Here is a 21,894-nt window from a genome sequence, read left to right on the forward strand (position 1 = left end):
TATGTCGATGACTTATCACATACAAAATTGAAAGTTTAAGAATTTTTAAAATTTTTCGCACTAATCCAAATAAAACCCCATTTTAAAATTTAATGACAATTTGTAATAGAATTACTTTTATATATTATTATTATTACTACTATTTCAAGTTCAAAATGAAATTGCAAAGATATACTTTAGCTTATTAAATTATTGGCAAACTAAGATGGAAGGTCCAATCTTCCCTCTCACAAAGTTTGTCTCATCACATGTATTATTATATTATAGGGAGATTTTTAAAAATTAAAAAAAAAAAAAAAAACTATTTACATGAAATAGAAAAATTTAATCTTCTTTGATTGAGGTCGATATAAAACTATCAATATCTATCAATGATAGAAACTGATAAAAGTCTATCATTGATATTATGTGATAGAGACTAATATAATATATATATATTTTTTATTTCTGTAAATAGTTTGACATTTTTCTATCTGCAAAATTTTTTCTTATTATATTCCTAGACATTTTAATAATTTCATAAGTGACATATTGATAAATGGTGAATCTATATTTTCTATCATTTTCGTTAAAAAAATTCATGAAACATTATAATAATAAGCCATGTGAATATAATATAAATGATAAATATGTTTATCCATCAATTTAAATATTTTGTTTTTATAATTTTTCAATCACCTATATTTATGTAAATTGGACCTCAACATTTCCGTCACATTTCAAACCTGCATCAATCTTTCATTTATTTGAATTGGAATATTCTAATAAAGAAAATGAAAATTCAATGATTATTTGAAAATAAAAAAAGCATAAAAATAATTGAAAAAAAACAGACCCTCAAACAAACATTTTTTTTTTTCCTGAACACAAGAATTCACTTTTGTGCAAAATTGAAAAATTCACGGGGGGAGAGCAATTTCCTCGTGCCGCTGCCGGGAGTCGTTGCACCGCCGCTAGCCGGCGAGATCAAAATTCATATCTTCCATCACCATCTCTCTGTACACTGTTCCGAAATCCTGCGAGAATCTTCAAATGATGAATCCGAGAACATTCTTTTTGATCCCAACGACGGCCGCAAAGATTTCGCCGTGAAAAGCTACGGCGAATCGAAGAATCGAAGAATCAACCTGCCGTTCGAGGAACGCCGGCAAGCCGCCGCAGCGGTGGACGATGTGCGTCATTCTGGCTGAGAGTGTCGAAGATCGCTAGAGGTTTGATGGTGAAAGGAATCGATAGAAAGAGACGAGATTGATAGAGGTATATTGGAGGTTAGCAATTGGCGGAAATTTTCTTCCCACCGTCGTAGTGGATGCTGACGGGACGCACGGGACTCCGAAGTCACGTGCCTTCCCCGTGCTTCAGCTGCACAGTTTCCTAGGGTTTATTCCTGATTCGGGTAAGAAATCTCCCTATTTCGTCTCTCTGACCAATCAGTTGGATGAAGCTCTACGGCGTCGTTTATTGACTATTCTGTTGTTCTGTGGTTCTGTTTTCTTCGTTATTCTCATGGTGATTTCTTTTTCTTTTCTTTTTTGTTTTTCCTTTTTGATTTCTTTCTTTTAGCTGCCATCATCCCCATTCCCGTTAATGTTTGAATGATTTTATTATTATATTCAGAGTTTGATTCGTGATTCCTGGTTCTCCCCATAATTTATCGGTATCTCATTAGTATTTTTAAACTTTGATTTCCATTTCCCCTTCTCGCCTTTCTTCCATTTGGGTTTGCGGAGTTTACTCAGTTTCCTTCTTCGTCGAGGTTAGTTGTGGCATCGGTACCCTTTTGGGTATACAGGTGAAATGAGCACAAATTTATATCAGGTCATTACCACCAAACTAAACCGATTCACTAGCTTCTATCCTTCCCTGTTTCATCGGAGTAGTTGAGGCGAACTGATCATTTTCTGAAACTGAACAATCTTTTTGAAATTTACCATTGATGGATCTGTGTGTCATAAAATAATCGATTTATTTTCTTAGAAACAAAAACTTCATTGCCAAAGAGGAGATAGAAAAAGAGGGGGAGATGAGATACCCTCACATACTAAAGTATTACCAAAGAAACCTCTCAGCTAATGAGTAATTGAGCTATGCTATAATTCTAGACAAATTAGAAGAAGTAGATCAAGTAGAAGTAAAATTTTAACAAGTTCCCATTCCCAAAAGTTTTCTGTTAGATTCTTTTTTTCTTTTTTTTTTTTTAAAAAAATCATGAAAGACTTTGTGTATTTATGGACTTGCGATTTAGCAATGAAGTTATTTCTAAAAATGTTTTAGAGTTTTGTTTAGAATTGCAAAAATTCAAGCCAAAATCTAGATATACCCTGTGATGTAAAATTCGGTTCATTCTTCTAAAGCATTAGAAGTTTCTTACTTGTTCCCTTTTCTTTAGAGACAAAAAGATAGATGTGACACCTTCTTCTTAATCAATTATTAAATGAAGATGTTTGGTTGTGTTTATTAATACACTGTCTATGCATTTCAACAGGTTTAATGCTTTACTCCTTTTTTTCCAGTCAAATAAGGTAATTAAGATTAGAGTCTGAAGCTTTAAAGTGAAGATATTGACTTGTTTCAACATATCAATGACCTACACACCTCCAACATGGGCGACATTAGCTGCTGCTGCATTTGTTATTCTGACTCTTGTCCTTTCACTATATCTATTGTTCGAGCACCTTTCTGCATATAAGAATCCAGAGGTTCTCATATTCTATGAAAATGCTTCCTTGTCTTGTAATTTTTCTGATTTGCTTTCAAATAGTATAATTATTCCTGGTTATCATCTCTCAGGAGCAAAAGTTTTTGATTGGTGTTATCCTAATGGTCCCAACTTATGGTGTAGAATCAGTAAGTTCTTAACTGAATGCTTCCTGTTATGACTAGGCAAATACTTGAGATAAATTTCTTGTTTTCATTCTCTCTATCACCTTACTGAGTGTTGGTAGTCTGACCCTCCCTCAATGTAAAGGTTTATGGTTGAAATAGCAAGAAGTTCCAATATGCAACTTAACTATTTGTTCTTCCCTGCGTAGTGGATAATAACCTTCAATTTCAAGTTCATCATGGAAGGAGAATATTGACTTGAGCAGTTGAAAAACGTGTTCTTAAGGACACATTGCATATATTTGCAGTTTATAACTGTGAAAACACGTGACCTTGTTAATTTGAGGTTCTAATTGATTTTTAGACTTATATTCAACATGGTATTTTCTGCTGGTATTGATAGTATCTTTAAACATTGGCACGTGATATTTAATGTAATTTATCAGAGTTTATGATGATAGGATATAATTTTCCCTCTGTATTGAGTTTTGCTGTTCTTTCTCTGTTTTGGATGCAACAGATATCTTGTGTTCAAATTTGCACCTTCTCTTTTCTCTTACTTTGTTTACTTTGAACAGTTTGTATCATTGGTGTACCCATCAATAAGTGTTTATCTTGAGATACTACGCGATTGCTATGAATCCTTCGCAATGTACTGCTTTGGACGATACCTGGTTGCTTGCTTGGGTACGTTCTTTAGAAAAGATTTCAGAAAGTATTGTTGGATTATGACATAGGCTATGGGTTTTATGTTTCGCAGGAGTCTAAATATAGTTTTCAGATTATATTTGCCATTTGCCATTCATTTTTTCTGTTTGTCTGCAAAGTTCTAAAATTTTCTTGCAGTTTCACATGGACCAAGTCACCTACTGACCCCTTTATTATTAATCTTCTTTTTCGTGATATTACTAGGTGGGGAAGAAGGGACTATTGAATTTCTAGAGAGAGAAGGACGTTCAAATACTAAGACGCCTTTATTAGAACATAGCTCAGAAAAGGGAACCATCAAGCATGTTTTCCCTATGAACCTTTTCTTAAAGCCGTGGAAAATTGGTGGATGGGTTTACCATGTTATCAAAATTGGAATCGTCCAATATGTATGCTTGCCATTGACCATTGATGCTTTATTATCTAATGCCTTTTAATATGATTAAAGAAGACTAATGGATTTTCTATGGCAGATGATGATAAAGTCCCTCACTTCTATTTTAGCAGTAGTTCTTGAGAACTTTGGTGTTTATTGTGAAGGGGACTTTAATTTCCAATGCGGGTAAACCAAAATTTTCAAGTACTCTGGCGTTGCTTACTCTCCATATTGGACTAACTTTATGTCAAGTGTTGAATTTGTTTTATGTATTCATGTGATGGGGTTTTATTTAATTTTGATTTTTACATGGTACTGGATGATTTCTCAAGTATATTATTACGCACTTCTTGCTTTTTCATGTCCTTGATTTGATCCATCCGTCAATTGTATGTGTGCATCTGTGGAATTTATTGATCTATCATGTTGACATAACTTTCTTTACGATCTTTTATTTTGAAGGTACTTCATTATTCTCTCTCTTTTTCCTGTTGGTTTCTAGACTGGTTTTGTTTTTAATTTAGCTGAATTAAATCTCAATTGATGGTTGTCTGAAATTTTGGTATTCAGTATGCTCTATTTGCTCCTTCTCATTATGTTATCTTATGAAATACTTCTAGGTGGGGAGTTCTTATGACTATTGTTGCTTTAAAAAAAAAGACTGAAAAATATTGGAGCTTTTACAGCCGAAATTTTTGGTTGATGGTTTTAATACTTCTTTTGTAGGTATCCTTATATGGCAGTGGTTTTAAATTTCAGTCAGACATGGGCACTGTACTGCCTGATTCAGTTCTATACAGTTGCAAAGGATGAACTGGTACATATAAAGCCATTGGCCAAATTTTTGATGTTTAAATCGATAGTATTTTTGACTTGGTGGCAAGGTGTTGGAATTGCTCTCCTATCTGCCTTCGATTTGTTTAGGAGTCCCGTAGCCCAAGGGTTACAGTTTAAGTCAAGTGTCCAAGATTTCATCATTTGTATAGAGGTAGCCATTTCTTCCTCCTGCATCTTTTTTCCCCGTTTAACTGTGTCAGATCTAATCTATGAGTGGTGGCACCATTGATTGAGCAACTTTTGTCGGACTTGGCAAATAAAGTTCTCTTTTTCAAAAGTCACTTGACCCTTTAATGTAGTTCCCTTTCTCTTCTTAGATGGATAAGACGACAAGTAGAATTCAAGTTTATTCTACCTTTGTCATGCCTAAATTCTATACTTGATTGTTGAAACTTGATACAGGAACAAACTTTTGAAACCAATAGAATAGTTGAGTTTCATTTACTTTTAAAACATGCGATGGTATAGGGAAGGGACCTCTACAGGGTTATCTGATTGAGCTTGTTCATTGAATCGGAAGAACTGTGATGATGGTGATGCTATATTGGCGATAGGCATCCTGCAGTTTATTATTTCTTGATTTCTACGTACTTATTAAAGCAACCTTGTGTATTAGAATTTGACTGAATTAGGATTTTTTTTCGTTTTCATTTCCTTTTACATTTTATCTGCTGTGCTAATGACTTCATCTGGAGAATGAAACAGTTGTGAACCTTCTTTTCTTTTCTCATATATAGAGCACCATTTTGTCTTTTATGTTTCTCATTCTTGTTTTATGAAACATCCTTTTTCTTTTTTGGCAACTGTTCATTTCCGTGCTTTAAATAACGCAGCTTGGAGTGATTAATTGTTGTGAAAACTGGTTTTTGTTAGTAAGAACTTAACAGATGTATTCTTCTATTGATTCATCTTCTTCTTTTACTCACTCCAAAAGTTTCATCTGATTATTATGTCTGTATTCAGAAGACTGAATTTTAACACATCTATAAATTCATCCAGCACAGATGGCCGTTGCTTCTGTGATTCACTTGTATGTATTTCCTGCAAAACCCTATGAACTCATGGGGGACCGTTATCCTGGAAGTGTTTCTGTTCTTGGTGATTATGCTTCTGTCGACTGTCCTTTGGATCCAGATGAAGTCAGGGATAGTGAGCGTCCTACAAAGTTACGCCTACCCCAGCCTGACCTTGAAGACCAAGATTCCAAGATGGGAATGACAATCAAAGAGAGTGTCCGAGATGTTTTTGTTGGTGGTGGAGGATATGTAAGTTTTCCCCTTCACTCTATATATGTCATCCTGGACTTATCTAATTGTTTGGGATTAATGTCTTCTGGTGTTTTTTGCTTCTTAAGGTAACTTGGCACAATAGTTTGGCATTGAATACTACATACATACAAACAAAAACTATATATATGTACGTGCGTACATATATACTGTCACTCATGGGAAAGTAGATAACATGGGAAACTATTTTAAAGTAAGCACTATGGAATGTACATTTGCTCTCTTTCCATTAACCATAATAACTACTTCTGGTGGGCCAAAGTGCCTTTGGAAGACAATCGAGTGTTGTTACACAATAAAGTCGAGTAGGTTAACATTTGAAAATAAATACATTGGGCCTTTTTTGTTCTTATATTTCTCTAGTAACTTCAATGATTTTTACCATTTGAAATGACCTTCTGAACTTGCTTACAGATTGTGAGTGACCTGAAATTCACAGTAAACCAAGCAGTTGAACCTGTGGAAAAAGGAATAACAAAGTTCAATGAAAAACTCCAGAAGCTCTCCCAAAACATGAAGAAACGTGACAAGGATAAAAGAAGAACCAAGGATGACAGTTGTATTACGTCGCCCACACGAAAAGTCATTCGAGGAATAGATGACCCCCTTCTGAATGGGAGCTTTAGTGATAGCGGGGTCGTAAGGGAAAAGAAGAACCGTCGTAAATCAGGTTATATAAGTGCAGAAAGTGGTGGAGAAAGCAGCAGTGATCACGGTTTTGGCAAGTACCAAGTCGGGGGCCGCCGGTGGATCACTAAAGACTAGTAAAGAATAGGTACTGCTCTATATAATCAAATCAAGAAAAAGAGGGATGGTTATGGTTCACTTATCAAGTGGAGTTCTAATAGATGAGAGATGTGTATTGAGTTGCATATGCCTGAATTTGTGAAGCCTCTCCAAATGTAGTGTGGCATAGCAATGAAGGGAGGATTCCAATAGAAAACTCCTGCTATGATTTGTGCAACCAGATGCTAAGGTAATCTTTTTGGTGCACAGAGGATTAAATGACTATATGATGAGGTTAGTGTACCACGATTACAAACTATGTATGGGATTACCTTTCTTGTAAATAGATGAATATGATAAATCAGAATTGGGATATTTTGCATAATTTATTTGTGGGGTGAACTTATATATTATATATTAGTACAGAGATTTGTTAAATCTTATCAATTAAAAGTAACAGGCTCCTGGAATCATGCAGTGATGTTACAACCCTGCATTATTTTCATTGGATTGATTGATCTGAATTATGCATTTGGAGGAGATTGATTACCTTATAGGGTTTGTTTGGTATAAAAGGCCCATTTTAAAATATACCTTTGACTTTTAGATGGTATGTAAAAATAGGGTTATTGTAAAAAATGTTTCTGTTTTTGAAGAAAAAAATACCCCTTTTTGAAAAAAAAAAAAAAAAAAAAAAAACACTAGTGTTATTAGACCCTTTGATGATGAATGTTGTTACTTGTTAGCATGAAAGAATCTAGATGTAAAATTATGTCTATGTCCTCACTCAAAAACCAAATGGTTATTGGATCTAAGACTAGAATTGCTTCTTTGAAAATAATATTGATTTCTTTATTTAATTGTCTAGCTTTTAGGAGTGATTTTAGAACTGAAGCAAGTTTGGAAAATTGAGAAAAAAAGAAATGGTTTGTTTTTTTAAAAAATATTTTGCTATTAGGAAAAATGAAAAATGTAATTTGAAAAAAGCAAAAATAATTTTTATTTTAGTTATCAAATGAGGGACTTTGAAAACGTTCCTAAAAATAATAGAAATTCATTTAAGTAGTATGTTTAAGTTTTTATTTTTTATTTTTATTATTATTATTTTTTTAAAAAGGTTATTAAACTAAATGAAGTCAATGTGAAGATTAATAAAATGGGGTCGAAATGAAAGAACTTAGTATAAAATCATCAAGTTGGAGTATGGAATTAGTTTTAATTATACCTTCCAAGCTTGAAAAGTTTCTATTTAAAACCTTTCAACCTTGATTTTTTTTTTCTTCAAAACAATCCTTCAAAACTTTTGGTACGGTTAAATTCAAGGACATAAAATTTTGCGCCGTTAAATTTTACGACTATTGGTGCTGTTAAATTCAAGCTTGAAGTTTTTTAGTTCAATACTTTTGGTGTCGTTAAATTCAAGAACAGAAAAGTTTGTTTATGCACAATTTCATCAACGTACAAGTAAAATGAAGAAATTGGGGACATAAAATTAAAAGAGGAAGATGATATTGGGTATGGTTCATAAATAGTCCATATACCTGTTTTACTTTACAAATTTATTTAGATTTTTTCAAACTTTTTCGTCCAAGACAAAAACTAATAAGATTTGTTTTGAAATAAGCTTCGAATTTTCAAAGGCTAAATTGTGACTTTTAAAGTTACGTGATATTTTTGATAATTTAAGCTTCACCATTTTATTGGTTTTAGTAAAATTGGGCAAAATGACCATTGGAAGTTTCATTTTGTTTTTTTTTAAAACTATTTTTTTGACCCCTTGATGATGAAAATGATGTAAGCATGGTTATATAATTACTCTTTTGCCCTTTACCATCAACCCACCAAATTAATTCACATTTTCCACCTAAAATTAATTTATCTAAAAATCATTAACAAAAAACTATTCACACAAAAAATTCTTCACCAAATTTGTTGCTTGTATAATTACTCTTATGTCCTTATTAAATTTCCACTTTCAATTTCAACCACCAACCTATCAAATTAATTCACATCCTCTACCTAAAATTAATTTATTCAAAAACCATTAACAAAAAATTATTCTCACAAAATTCTCCACAAAATTTGATTTGTTTACAACCCCACAAAAAGTTCTCTTCACCTTATTATTTCTATAACGAAATTCGTCAAGTCCAAAACTTGTCTTTCACGAAGCTGTAATTTTGTACACTCCGTCGTAAGAAGATATGTATTTCATTTTTGTATGTATTCTCAATAGTTCACTAATTTCTAGAAAATTGACAAAACTAAATGACATTTTTGGAGTTTGATTTATGCTTGCTTTATTGATTGTTTTTTTTTTAATAATGTCCTGCATTTAATATTTATTTATAAATTTATAAAAAAAAAAAAAAAAAGAATTTTTTTTAATATACCTGGTCGGGCTTCACCGGATAGGAAGCAAATGAGTTCAAATTACCCGGTCAGGATTCAACTAAATGTTATATGCTTAGTTGAAGAAGTCGATCACAACTTTTATGAATATTCATTAAATCAAACTAATTAAGTTACCTCAAAAGCATGGGGAAACTTATAAAGATTGTACGTTTGTTGTTTTCCATCTGCATTGCCCTTATACGCCTATGCTTTATTTTTCAATCATTGTTTGAATCGTTTAATTATATTCGCAAAAATTTTCTTGCTCCATTCCTCATTACAAAATTTATTCCAATCGCCTATGATTGTTAAATTTTCAAAATCCATTTGTTTTTTCCTCTCCCTACCCATCATAGCAAACTCAATAATATAAAACAATGCAATTTTCACTACATCAAAATTGTTTTCAAACTCAAGACTTGGAAAAATAGAGTCCAACTTGTATGCATTCATGCCCTCATTATCGTTTAGATACTTAGCTCTAAGTCTAACAAAAGAATTTTCTCTCTTCACAGTTCTAGTTTGATGTTTTAGTCGTGTGATAAGGTTAAACTCTATTTGGCTGAAAAATACCTTATTCCCCATAAGGTTAAAGCTAATAACATCTCTTCTAGGTTCCTCTACCTCCCGAAGAAAAATATAATGAATTAGTAGTCCATTGAAGATGATATTTGTGTCAAGGAGAGGACCAAAACATGTTTGTTTAAACATGACTAATTGTGTCGGAGTTAGTTTTTTTTCTTAATTTTAGGGCTAGGAAAATGGTCATCCACCTTCATATCTAGTTCCATTATAACCTACATTTTTCATGAAATAGATAAATTAGAAGACAACACATCATGATCATCAATGAGTACTTAAAAAGAACAAAAATTGTATATAAATATATATATAAAAAAAATCAGCCTAGCCCATACCCGACTGAGTAAAAACCAGTATACCCCTACCCGGTCCCGCCCGCCCCCCTTTCGGGTACGGGAGGGCCAAAATCCAGAAGCGAAGGGGCGAAACTCCTGGCCCGGTTGTACCCTTCCCAGTCCCGGCTGGGCGTTTCCTACACCTACCCGATCTCGATCGAGCCTTCACGGGGAATCCTCACTTCTGGATTTCGACCCGGTCCAATACCCGGTTGGACTCATGACCGGGCCATATACCAATCTTCCCCTCCCCCTACCCAGTCCCGGTCGTGCCTTCATGTCATAAGTTTATAGGATTTTGGCCCGGTCCAATACCTAGCGAGGCGCCGGATCGGGTCACATACCAATCTTCCCCAAATCTCTTCCCCATTCTTCTCCGCTGACCACCCTTGTATGAAGCCCAACCGGGCGTCCCCTACCTTACCCAGTTTTTGCCCCTTCCCTTCGTCATTTTCTTTCTTTCCCGCCTATACCCGGTCGAATTATACATGAGCCCGACCGGCCTAGCATCAGGCAACAATCTTCCCCATTCTTCTCCGTCCGATCATATACCCGCTTATTTTTGTACGAAGCCCAGCCGAGTGCCACCTACCCCTACCCGGTTTTGCCCCCTTCCCCATCATCCTTTCCTCTATTTCCTACCCATACCCGGTCAAAATATACATGGGGGCCCGACCGATCTAGCACCGGATGCAATCTTCCCCAAATCTACTCCAAATCTTCCTCAATCTTCTCCGTCTGGTCATGTACCTGGTCAACATTGTATCAAGCTCGACCGGATAAGACTAATTTCCGAAAACTCATTTTTAGGCCCAAACTTATTCAGAAAATGTCGAACATGATGTTTTTAGAAAAAAAAAATTAGCATTTAACATAGATCTAACATAGATTTCAAATAATAATTTATAGCATCTAAGATAAACTAATATTTAGTGAAAAAAATGAAAATCCATACTTGATTAGTTGAAAAATTCCAAATAATCTTCAATAAAAAAGAAAATGGTAAAGGAAATGGAGATAAATGGAGTGAGATTGAGAAAATGGCTGGGAATGATCGAAAATGGCAAAGAAAAATAGTGAGAGTGGAGGTTTGGAGAGTTTAAGTAACTTTTGAAACGTAAAGGATATTAGAGTAATTTTACTTAATTTTCAAAATTGTGAAGTAAAAAACAAATTTTTTAAAAATAATCCAAAACATAAAACTAAAACTTCAAAAGGACTATTTTTGTGGATTGTCTCGGGTTTTAGTATCCTTCTTTGATAGAGAGACAACGTAAGGAAGCCACCGTCTCCCTCGCCGTCACCGGTCGACTCCAAATCCCGAACTCCTCATTCTTTCTTCACCGCCTTATCGGATTCCTCGTCTATGGCTCTCAATCTCCGCCAAAAGCAGACTGGTAAGCCCTTTCTTCTTCTTATTCTTCCTTCAGTTTCTGTCGTTGCTAATCAATTATACACATAAACCCCACGATTCTCCTGATTTCCATTTGTCCGACGTCCTTTGAACTAATTCCGTTTTTAATTTCTCGCAGAAAGCATTATCCGTATGTTGAATCTGAACCAGCCGGTTACTCCAACGGGTACAGCCAACGAAGAGGTTTACAAGATATTGATCTACGACAGCTTCTGTCGAAACCTCCTTTCTCCTTTAATTCATGTCAAGGACTTGCGCAAACATGGCGTTACTCTTTATTTCCTTGTCGACAAGGACCGTAAGCCTGTCCATGATGTGCCTGCTGTTTACTTTCTTCAACCTACTAAGCATAATATCGATCGGATCGTTGCCGATGCCTCCCGTTCTTTGTATGATAGCTTCTTCCTCAACTTCTCATCCTCTGTCCCTCGCCCGCTGCTCGAGGATCTCGCATCTGAAGCGTTGAAATCGGATTCAATTCAACGGATTGCTAAGGTGCACGATCAGTATTTGGAATTTGTTACTCTAGAAGACAATTTGTTTTCGTTGGCTCAGAAATCTAGCTATGTGCAACTGAATGATCCTTCAGCGGGGGATCGTGAGATTGAAGAGATTGTGGAGAAGATTGTTGGTGGGTTGTTCTGTGTTTTGGCTACACTTGCTGTGGTGCCGATTATTAGGTGCCCACGAGGGGGTCCTGCTGAGATGGTTGCCATGGCGTTGGATCAAAGGTTGAGGGATCACCTGTTATCCAAAAACAACTTGTTCTCTGAAGGTGGGGGGTTTATGAGCTCCTTTCAGCGCCCGATTCTGTGTATATTTGATCGTAATTTTGAGTTATCTGTTGGAATACAGCATGATTTTAGATATAGACCTTTGGTGCATGATGTTCTTGGGCTTAAACTGAATGGGTTGAGTGTTAAGAGTGAAAAGGGTGGAATGAATTATGAGTTGAATAGTTCTGATCCATTTTGGTTAGCAAATGGATCCTTGGAGTTCCCTGAAGTTGCAGTTGAGATTGAGACACAGTTAAACAAATACAAGAAGGATGTTGATGAGGTTAATAGGAAAACTGGTGGAGCTGCTGGGGCTGAGTTTGATGGAGCAGATATGATAGGTAACACTAAGCATTTGATGAAAGCTGTGAACTCATTGCCTGAGCTGACTGAGAGGAAGCAAGTCATTGATAAGCACACAAATATTGCTACTGTGTTGCTTGGTGAGATTAAGGAAAGGTCCCTTGATTCATATGCGAAAAAGGAGAGTGAAATAATATCGAGAGGTGGCATTGATCGGAGTGAGCTTCTCAGTGTGCTTAGAGGTAAAGGCACGAAGATGGACAAGCTTCGGTTTGCTATCATGTATCTGATCTCTTCTGAGAACATTAATCAGTCTGAGGTTGAAGCAGTCGAAGAGGTCCTAAGGGAGTTGGAAATTGACACCAGTGCATTTCAATATGTAAAGAAGATAAAGTCATTGAACGTGTCGTTCGCATCTGCAAATTCTGCTACCAGAGGCAACATTGTCAATTGGGCTGAAAAGCTATATGGACAATCAATTAGTGCAGTGACTGCTGGTGTAAAGAATCTATTATCTACTGATAGGCAACTTGCATTAACAAGGACTGTGGAAGCTTTAATGGAGGGAAAACCAAATCCTGAGATTGATTCTTATCTCGTGCTTGATCCACGCGCTCAAAGGTCAAGCGCTGGAACGAGCAGCAGCCATTTAAGAGGACCGTTCAAGGAAGCGATCGTATTTATGATCGGCGGGGGTAATTACGTAGAGTATGCGAGTTTGCAGGAACTTTCCCTTCGTCAGCAGGCTCCCAAGCATGTTGTATATGGTACAACAGAAATTCTAACTGGAGAGGAGTTTGTAGAGCAGCTTATGCAGTTGGGGCAGAAAATGGGTTTGGGAAGTGCTGCTGTATCTTCCAAGTAAATTAGTGCATATTCTTAGTGTAAAGCATCTTGGAGTTATTTTTTGGTTGATGAAATATTAAGTGGTAAAATTTTTAATGTCACATAGAACACTATAGTCACTGATGATGTATACTTATCATAGAGCGGGCTACATGAATCCAAGTTGATCGCTTTGAATCTCTTGGGATGTCATTTTCCCATTGTTAGATTGGCTCGATTCAGTCAATTCAGAGTAGAAGTAGAGGATCTGATGATCCAGACTACCAGAACCAATTTTGTTGTAGACTTTAATTGAACAGGATTTGTTCTATAGATTGTACAATTATGTCCCAATGTTTTAAAGAATCAATTTTGCTATTGGAGGAATCAACTAACCGAGTACCGGCAAATCAACATTTTGGTATAACTTATTCTTTCCTTTTTAGTTGTATTTTGTTTAACATTTCTAGTTGACACATTATTTTGTGTAGGACTATAATAGAACGTGAATTATATTTGTATATTTGGATGATTAAATCCCACACCAATTCACTATTTGCTTACATTCTTGAGCCACACATTAAAAGCAAGCATGCGACCCCTATTTCATCATAAAATCACCTCAAACACACTTTTAAATTTAATATCTATTTTAGTCGTATATTTTACGAAAATAATTTATTTCTTCAATCACCTAAGTTGACTCCTCACTTTCCTACTTGTCCAAATTTACATTACGATCATGTCATGTATCCCATTTGGCATATAATCATGCTTTCTCCTTAAATTATTTAAAAATTAGAAACATATTAAAAATGTGGCAAAAAAAATGAGAGAAAAATGTAGAATTCTAGAGGCATTTCAAAAATAGAAAAATAAGAAAAAATATATACAAAAATAACAAAATTTAATTATTTTCTCTTTCTCCATCTTCCTACTTCTCCTCCCTCTTCTTCTTCACCAATAAATCTTCTTCTTTATCTTTCTTCTTCTCTATTTATAGTTTTGTTCCTAGTTCAAAAATGTTAATTAGAATGATAATGATAGATAATGAAAGGTCAAATTATAGATCAAGTAATAATAGTTTTTTTATAGTTATATTGCTAGTTCCAAAATAGTAATAAAAATGTGATCGAAAAACTGATAGATATTGATAGAAGTCTATCAATATCTATCGGTGATAAAAACTTATGAAAGTTTATTATTGATAAACACCGATAAATGTCTATCAATGTTTAAACTGATAAAAATCTAACATTAATACTATCAGTAATAAATCAATGTCTAAACTAATAAAAGTCTATTACTAATACTATTAGTAATAGAAATTGATACAAATCTATTATTGATCGAGATCGATAGAAGTCTATCAAGTGTTTGTTTTTTTTTTACTATTTTTATAAATAGTTTGATATTTAGAATGCATATATCCAATTAACAACTAAATCACAACTTGTATATGTAAATCAAAATCTCAAATTATCTTCAGTTAAATTAAGAATTGTAAATTACAACAATGGATTAAGATATGTCTTTAACCAAGACGTTAGAAGTCACATTTCTATGATAACTCACCACACAACACTTGAAAACCATTTTTCATAAGGAGAATGTGTTGGAATATGATATACAACTATCGTATAAGTCAGAAGGCAAATGTGGAAACATGTTAAAATGATATTAGCACGATTCTTTTTTCCCAACGTTATTTGCCCTTAGATAATGACCACGATGAACTTTAAACTCCAAGTTTCAGCTTATAAACATGTATTATCTTCATTTGTTTTTTAATTGAATAAGGCAGGTCATGTATTGACTCTTTGATTTCTTCAAATAACTCTTTTAAATAGCGGCTATCCTTGTCAAACTGATTATAAAAAAATTGTACCCAATTCGATATCTTTCTATCTTTAATATCAAGTTCCTCATTCCATAGTGAACATAACTCAACATTAATGGACATGTACTATCTTTTTTTAGATTACATCTAAACAAGAAAACAAAACAAAAACACAATAGAGAATGAGCATATTCTTAAGCAGTTAAAGACTGCCCTATTATTCAATGACGTCAAAATTTGGAGAATAAACAACAAAATGAGAAATTACAAGGATATTAGAAACCTTAAGAAAAATAAAATCTTAGATGGTGGAAACATTTAAAAAATTTATAACTGTAACTAAAAGAGCTATGGCAATGTGTGAACCTTGGTATTTTGGAAATTACTGTGCAGGAACCACCATGGACCATTTCTGGAAAGCAATCTGCATAATCAAACAAAAAAACCAAGTTATAAACTTCTGCAGAGAATGACGTGAAAAACAGAGGTCCCAGCCAACAACTTCAACACCATTCGTCTCTTTTTGGTATTTTGATCAATACATTTACGTCATGCGAGGCCCGACATGAGAAAAGAAGATAGACTTGCTTTGTGTTTCTAACAGCGTGCCTAAAATGGCCAACAAGAGCGCCTCCCTTTGACCTTATGAGTGTCAGCACCTCACAGGAGTTTTCAGTAAAGAAATTAAGAAACATGAAACATCAATCAAAGGCTCTAGCTTACATCATGGAAAAGGCATCTAATCACGAAACAATTTTTTTTTTCTTTTGCAAAATTTTAATTTTAAATTTTTTCTTAATCTAATTACTCATGCTACTTCATTGTTTTTATTTTTTTTTTAAATTTAAAAAATCCACAGTTCGTGCATGGGCCCTTTCAATGAGTTGAGGATTGATTAGCATTTCGCAATAATGAAAGTGTGAGATTCTACCTGAAAAAACCAGCTGCAGTACGCAAGCCCATAAAGAGAGACAAGCCCAACCACAGCCCACGAAGACCCAAAACAGTAGGAGCATATAGCAAAACTGAAGAAGAGACGGCCCCAACTGCCATCTACAGGTAATTCACAAAATCAATCAAGTCACATCTTCGAAAGAGAATATTTCAGTCATAATTGCAAGGCTAAATTCAATTAAAAAAAATACACCCTTTGTTTAAAACACTATTTATTCTCTCAAAAGTTGCAAAATTACCCCCCCCCCCATAAAGATTTCAAAACTTACCCTTACAGTAGAAATCCTTTAAAATTTTGGACAGATTTTTTAATGGTGTGGCAGTAACCAAGAAAGGATGACAATTTGGATTTTTGTTCTAGGTCACCACCACATAATTCTAGGTAACTATTTCCATTTGAATCTCTATTAGATTTCTACTTTTAAGGGTAGTTTTAAAACGTTGATGTAAAAGACCAAGGGTGATGTGCAACTTTAGAAATAATATGAGTATTTTTTAAACAAATGACTTCAGGCATTTTTTTTTTTTAATTAAGGCTATATTCAATTAAAGAAACTGATTAAATAAACAAATACATACAAATAAATAAAGAAACTATTTACCATTGAGAAAGCAGCATATCGGAAGTCTGAAACACCATAATGCAGACCATCAAAAATAAACGCCAGAGAATTCAAAGGTTGAGTTGCACTAACAAACTGTAAAGTTTCAAGCATTAAGTTAGAGGATACACAATTCCTCACAGCAACACGATAAATTCACCACCACAGAATTGTATCCTACCAAGACTCCAGTTCTGACAATTCCTAAAACGTCCGCATCCTTGGTGAACAAGGTGGCAAGAGAACCAAAAGATGCCCCAAGAATTGCAAATAATATGGTACCTGTGAGCAATCCTACCTGTACAGGTATAGGTAAATTTATATAAAACTCCACATCAATTTCTAGAATCATATCTAGCTCAAAGACTTAGCATCATCCTAATAAAAAGTAAAAATAAAATGAAATAAAAGAAGACTAAGAATGTAGAAATTCAAAGTCCACACATAAATTCCTACCTTTAAGGCTAAGCCAGTTACTTCCTTCGCAGTCCTGTAATCACCTTTTGATACAGAGCTTGCAATCATAGCCTACCAAATAGATAATTTCAGGATCAGAGAGAAACAAATAAAGTTAAGGTGAGTTACTATAACTAGTTATTTAATGAGGAAAACTCAAGGTTTTAAACCATGAGTTGAAGAAGATATGACAAAGCCACAAAAAAAATTGGGACGTCGCTACTTCAGCAACCATTTTTTTGTACTATATTTCCATGGATTGAAATTTTCGGGAGGTTCTAAAAGGGGAAAAGTATGTACCTGACTTGAAGCAGCAAGTGCATCAGTAAGAAGAGAGACTGCTAACCATACTTGCATACATATTTGGTGTGCAGCCATAGCCACTGCACCTTGGCGTGCAGCCATTGACGTACCCAACGTCATAGTGGTTAGAACAGAAAGAGTCCTTCCAAGAAGAAAACCACCTAATAGCAGAGTCCACATCGTTATTTTATTGATTATTAACGAGTGAGAGAACTTGATCACATAACAAAGCCAAGAGGAATGCATTGTAAAATTTGATTGATCATTTTCCTTAAATGCAGCAATGGTTTAATTGCATAGGTCCCAGCTTCTTTTGATTTTGAATAATGTGATATGTACTACTATTTGGAAGCTTCCTACTGTTTGGAAGATTACGAGATGCGAATGAAAACTTTCAAGGGTTGAACATTCTAAAAAATTAAATTAAGATAAGTAACCAAATTTTAATCAGTGGTTTTTTATTCTACGGTTTCAGAGTATGATAATAATACCAATTGCTATGAAGTGATGGCAATTGATGCTTCAGACCACAATCTCATGTTTGATAGCATTTTTTTTTCTAAACCTTCTCACAAGTTTGCATCAGACCTCTCTTCTAAACAGTATGCTGTTAGTAGTGAAGATGAGGAAACTGGAGCCCATTGTGACTAAAGCATAATGAAAAGATTAATCCCAGTAACATGACACTAGTAAAGATATGAATAAAAGATAAGAATTCTAACAGTACCAGATTTCATGTATACACCAAATTGCAATGCACCAAACTTTGGCGGCAATAGTACAGCTCTTTTATTGAGAAACCATAACATCAAAAAGGCAATAACATATCTGAAACATAGACTCGATAAGTTTGGAGGGTATGATTAAAAAAATAGAGGAAAAAGATCAATTAGAAGTAAACATACTGAGATACAACAGTAGAAATTGCTGCTCCAGTTGCACCCAACCGAAAACAATAAATCAATATTGGAAAAAGACAGACAGCTAACAAATTTCCAATTCCTGCAAATGAAGAATACAAATTTAAGCAGGAAGGTGCAGTAAGAAAATGAAAAGAGAAATTGCTTTAAAATAAATTCCACCATTAACATAATTCTAGGTTTCATGACTAGATGCGTGCCTAGACAAAGAACAGGAGTTTTAGTATCCTTAAAACCCCGGAAAACTCCTTGAAGAGTCAAATAAAGAACAACAGCAGGAGCACCGAGGGCTCGAAGTGAGAGAAATTGTTGGGCTGGAATGCGCAAGGACGACTCCTATTCAAAATAAACCAACATATTCAAAAGATCATAAAGATAAAAGAATCTTTAAAGTATATGTCTATAACATAATATTTTTGGGAGGGTATTTAAATGTAAATATAAATACAAATCCATATAGCCAATCAAAGCATCACATAACTAGTTTCCAATTTAACTTACTGCAGAAATGCCCATGATATTAAGAAATATTCCAGATCCAAAATACAACGCCAAAGCCTCAAAAAGTCCAATCCCAACTGCCAATAATAAAGCTGTAGAGACTGAAGATAGCTGCTTTTTCTCATATAACTGCGCGTCTGGTTTTCCAACAGTATAGCCTTCTAAGGAATCTACTTACATGAAAAATTAATTTGGTATTAGATTACATAACCGTTAATTATAGCGCTCTATGAAAAAAGTTTGAACAAGCCAAAGACCAAAAGAACCTGATGAAGGATCTTCAATTGCATGTTTTGAAATATCCTCAGCAACAAAAGAAGTAGTTACACTCAGTAGAGGTATATTAAAAACCTTTGATATGTAGTTAAATATGTTTATAGAAACACCCGCTGAAGCCAACTCCAAGGCACCTACACAGATGTTGAAGATGGACAAATATGAAAAGTCTACACAATACTGCAATTCAGAAATAGCATGTACTACATCACTTCAGCTGGTGGGAGGAAGTGCCAAAGTAAAATTAATACAATTTACACCCAATAAATAGGACCCATCCCGATGATTACAGAAGGATGTTAGCATCCAAGAATTCCCATTGAGCTCGTAGCTTAACAGCTTAATTGATATATTAAGCAAACAGACACTGACTAACAAACCAAAGAAGTAATAAAAAAGTCGTCCAAGCACACACATGATCAAGTATCAAAGTTTTCATTATAAAGTAACTAAAAAAAAAAAGAAAAAGAAAACGTGGCCACTTCAAACTAAGTTTGTCCACACAAATGTATGACTCCACAGTCAAACTCAAAGCAGGGGTGGGTGGAGGGATCTATACATATTTGGGTCACAATTAATCACAGTATCAAATTAAAAATAATAAATAAACTGAATTAGAAGACCAGAAAGAAAAGTTATTATCAAATCAAGCAAAATACGTAAAGCAAAATAAATAGAAGGAAGTAAGCAGACTAACTTCAGCACAATTTTATGCGATATATATCTTTACTGGAAAGAATCTAAAAGAGCAGGGAAAAAATAAGAGTTGTTTTGTAACATGAAAACTAAAACTACAGAGTATTTGGAAATTTGAAGATACATGCCTAATCTTCCAATATAAGCAGTCTCCATAAGCTGTGCAAACGGTTCGATAGCTTGTCCAGCAATTGCAGGCGCACATAGAGCCAACAGCTCATGCTTAACATCCAGAGGCTGTTGGTGATAGTGGAGAAGTTCTTTCCACTGCCTGCAAGGAAGTAAGAAAAGTCAGCCAGTTCATACAAGCTGTCAAGTTTCATAACCAACTTTCAAAAGTAATAATAATAATAATTAAAAAAAAACGACAGTAAAGATAAATCTATAATAATTCAGCTAACAAGGAGGTATTCTCGACTCTTACACTGCCCCATTCTGATCCCTGGAAACAGCATCATCTTCTTCCGGATATAAACTTTCCTCCACATCCGAGGAATCCACCTCACAATCTGAGCTCAACTGATTCCTAGCCACAATAAAAGAGGCATTTCTGCGGCGTACAACAGGTGAAATGAACAGGCCATTGCACCGAGAACTCGCAGACAAACACCAATCCTCGACTCCATTTCGATTACTTAAAACCTTACTCTCAATTAAGGAAGTAACACAAACATCCCTACGCTTCAACGTTAAAAAAGACCACGTCTTATCAACATTTACTTTCTGTTTCCCCACTATTCGACCCACACCACTACAAACTATCCCGTCACTGACTCGACAAGCCATTTCCAAATTCCGACTGAAGTCCTGCAAATTCGCGCGTAAATATCAAAACATAAACAGTAAACGTAAGTAATAAGAAAACGGTCGAATTCAAAATCATAATCTACTCCCACAAAAACACATAGGAAACGCTCAAGCAATTAAGATTCGAAGCGTATAACAAAAACAGAGCTAAGTACCACAAAACAGAACAAGAAAGTAAGATTAACGAAGATTACAGCAATTAGTTAACGACAGATGAAAGAAATGGAGATGGAGAAGAGAAATACCTGGCTGGCTGGTCGGTAGTACGAATCGGGATTAGGGTTTCAGGAGGAGAATTCCATGGAAGAAATTGAAAACGAACACCGATTTTCAATCCGAAGTGGAAGCGCGAAGGCAAGAAAAAACGAAAGCTCTGAATTCTCTGTTTAATTCAAGCAATATAAAAAATAAAAGTAAAGTTAAAAGATAAAATAAAATGAAAAAAGGCGGCACCGAGCGGAAGTATCAAGATTAAAGTTCCTTTTGTTATTTTATAAAAATCTAAAAAAGATTAGATATTTTGTATAAGGTAAGAAAAGAGAGAATAGCTTTACGATTAAAATTTTGTTAAACTACAATTTTAATGAGATATTTTGATGTTAGGTCTAATATGTAATAAGGTGGACTCTGATCAACTTAGGTATAATTCAATTGGTTTATCTTCAACTAAAAAGTTAGAGATTTGAATTATTACCTTCACGAGATATATTTGACTTTATAGATGATGTAATAGATCTCCAAACCATATATATTTGACTTTAATAATTTTCTAAAGTTTTGAATTTTATATTAAATACCCAAATGTCACTTTTTCTTTTTAAATTCAACCAGAAGTAGGAATGAAGTTATTCATATTTTCGACCTATTAGTTAGTGGTATAAATCTTAACCAATTGAGATATATTTAAGTTGATAAATATATCTATTATAAAAAGTTGCTTTAAAGTGAGCATAATTGGATGATAATTAATATATTTTTTAACCAAAATATTTTTTCTATATATATATATATAGGAAACACATTAGGCTCGTAGTATTTAGAGAAGTTGTTTGATAGATCATTATCACTGTTGAGAATCCCACATTGGAAAAACCGAGGGGATTCACGCTCCTCATAAGATAGATGAGCTATTTCTCTTATGGTCAATTGGTTTT

The 21,894-nt window shown here is 34.4% G+C and overlaps 3 protein-coding genes across 10 annotated transcripts; 2 read left to right on the forward strand and 1 right to left on the reverse strand.

The window, feature by feature from the left end:
* The first annotated feature begins 711 nt into the window (after positions 1-711).
* LAZ1 (organic solute transporter ostalpha protein (DUF300)) lies at positions 712-7,209 on the forward strand. 7 transcript variants are annotated; one of them, XM_039031963.2, is made up of 10 exons: positions 712-1,396; positions 2,486-2,699; positions 2,791-2,847; positions 3,402-3,510; positions 3,736-3,920; positions 4,005-4,093; positions 4,634-4,895; positions 5,749-6,009; positions 6,099-6,223; positions 6,445-7,209. In XM_039031963.2, the coding sequence occupies exons 2-9, from the start codon at positions 2,583-2,585 to the stop codon at positions 6,198-6,200; spliced, it is 1,182 nt and encodes a 393-aa protein (XP_038887891.1). In that variant the 5' UTR covers positions 712-1,396; positions 2,486-2,582; the 3' UTR covers positions 6,201-6,223; positions 6,445-7,209. The 7 variants fall into 7 exon arrangements, with proteins under 7 accessions (XP_038887891.1, XP_038887884.1, XP_038887886.1 ...); XM_039031956.2 differs by lacking the exon at positions 6,099-6,223; XM_039031958.2 differs by lacking the exon at positions 6,099-6,223 and having other exon boundaries at positions 795-1,396; positions 2,514-2,699.
* Positions 7,210-11,280: 4,071 nt separating this feature from the next.
* LOC120078530 (SEC1 family transport protein SLY1-like) lies at positions 11,281-13,776 on the forward strand. Its single transcript, XM_039032805.2, has 2 exons — positions 11,281-11,464; positions 11,600-13,776. Exons 1-2 carry the CDS (start codon positions 11,434-11,436, stop codon positions 13,423-13,425), a joined length of 1,857 nt encoding a protein of 618 aa, XP_038888733.1. The 5' UTR covers positions 11,281-11,433; the 3' UTR covers positions 13,426-13,776.
* Positions 13,777-15,286: 1,510 nt separating this feature from the next.
* On the reverse strand, positions 15,287-21,207 carry LOC120077081 (MATE efflux family protein). 2 transcript variants are annotated; one of them, XM_039030939.2, is made up of 14 exons: positions 20,986-21,207; positions 20,358-20,740; positions 20,062-20,204; positions 19,228-19,371; positions 18,962-19,131; positions 18,661-18,796; positions 18,446-18,542; positions 18,268-18,368; positions 17,538-17,701; positions 17,238-17,309; positions 16,963-17,079; positions 16,782-16,877; positions 16,157-16,278; positions 15,287-15,649 (listed from the first exon to the last, which is right to left on the reverse strand). In XM_039030939.2, the coding sequence occupies exons 2-14, from the start codon at positions 20,717-20,719 to the stop codon at positions 15,574-15,576; spliced, it is 1,800 nt and encodes a 599-aa protein (XP_038886867.1). In that variant the 5' UTR covers positions 20,720-20,740; positions 20,986-21,207; the 3' UTR covers positions 15,287-15,573. The 2 variants fall into 2 exon arrangements, with proteins under 2 accessions (XP_038886867.1, XP_090170024.1); XM_090313898.1 differs by having other exon boundaries at positions 20,062-20,200; positions 20,986-21,195.
* Positions 21,208-21,894: the final 687 nt, after the last annotated feature.

This window comes from Benincasa hispida, chromosome 5 (genome assembly GCF_027475165.1).
Source record: "Benincasa hispida cultivar pf3 chromosome 5, pf3_genome.v1.1, whole genome shotgun sequence".
NCBI classification, from domain to species: domain Eukaryota; kingdom Viridiplantae; phylum Streptophyta; class Magnoliopsida; order Cucurbitales; family Cucurbitaceae; genus Benincasa; species Benincasa hispida.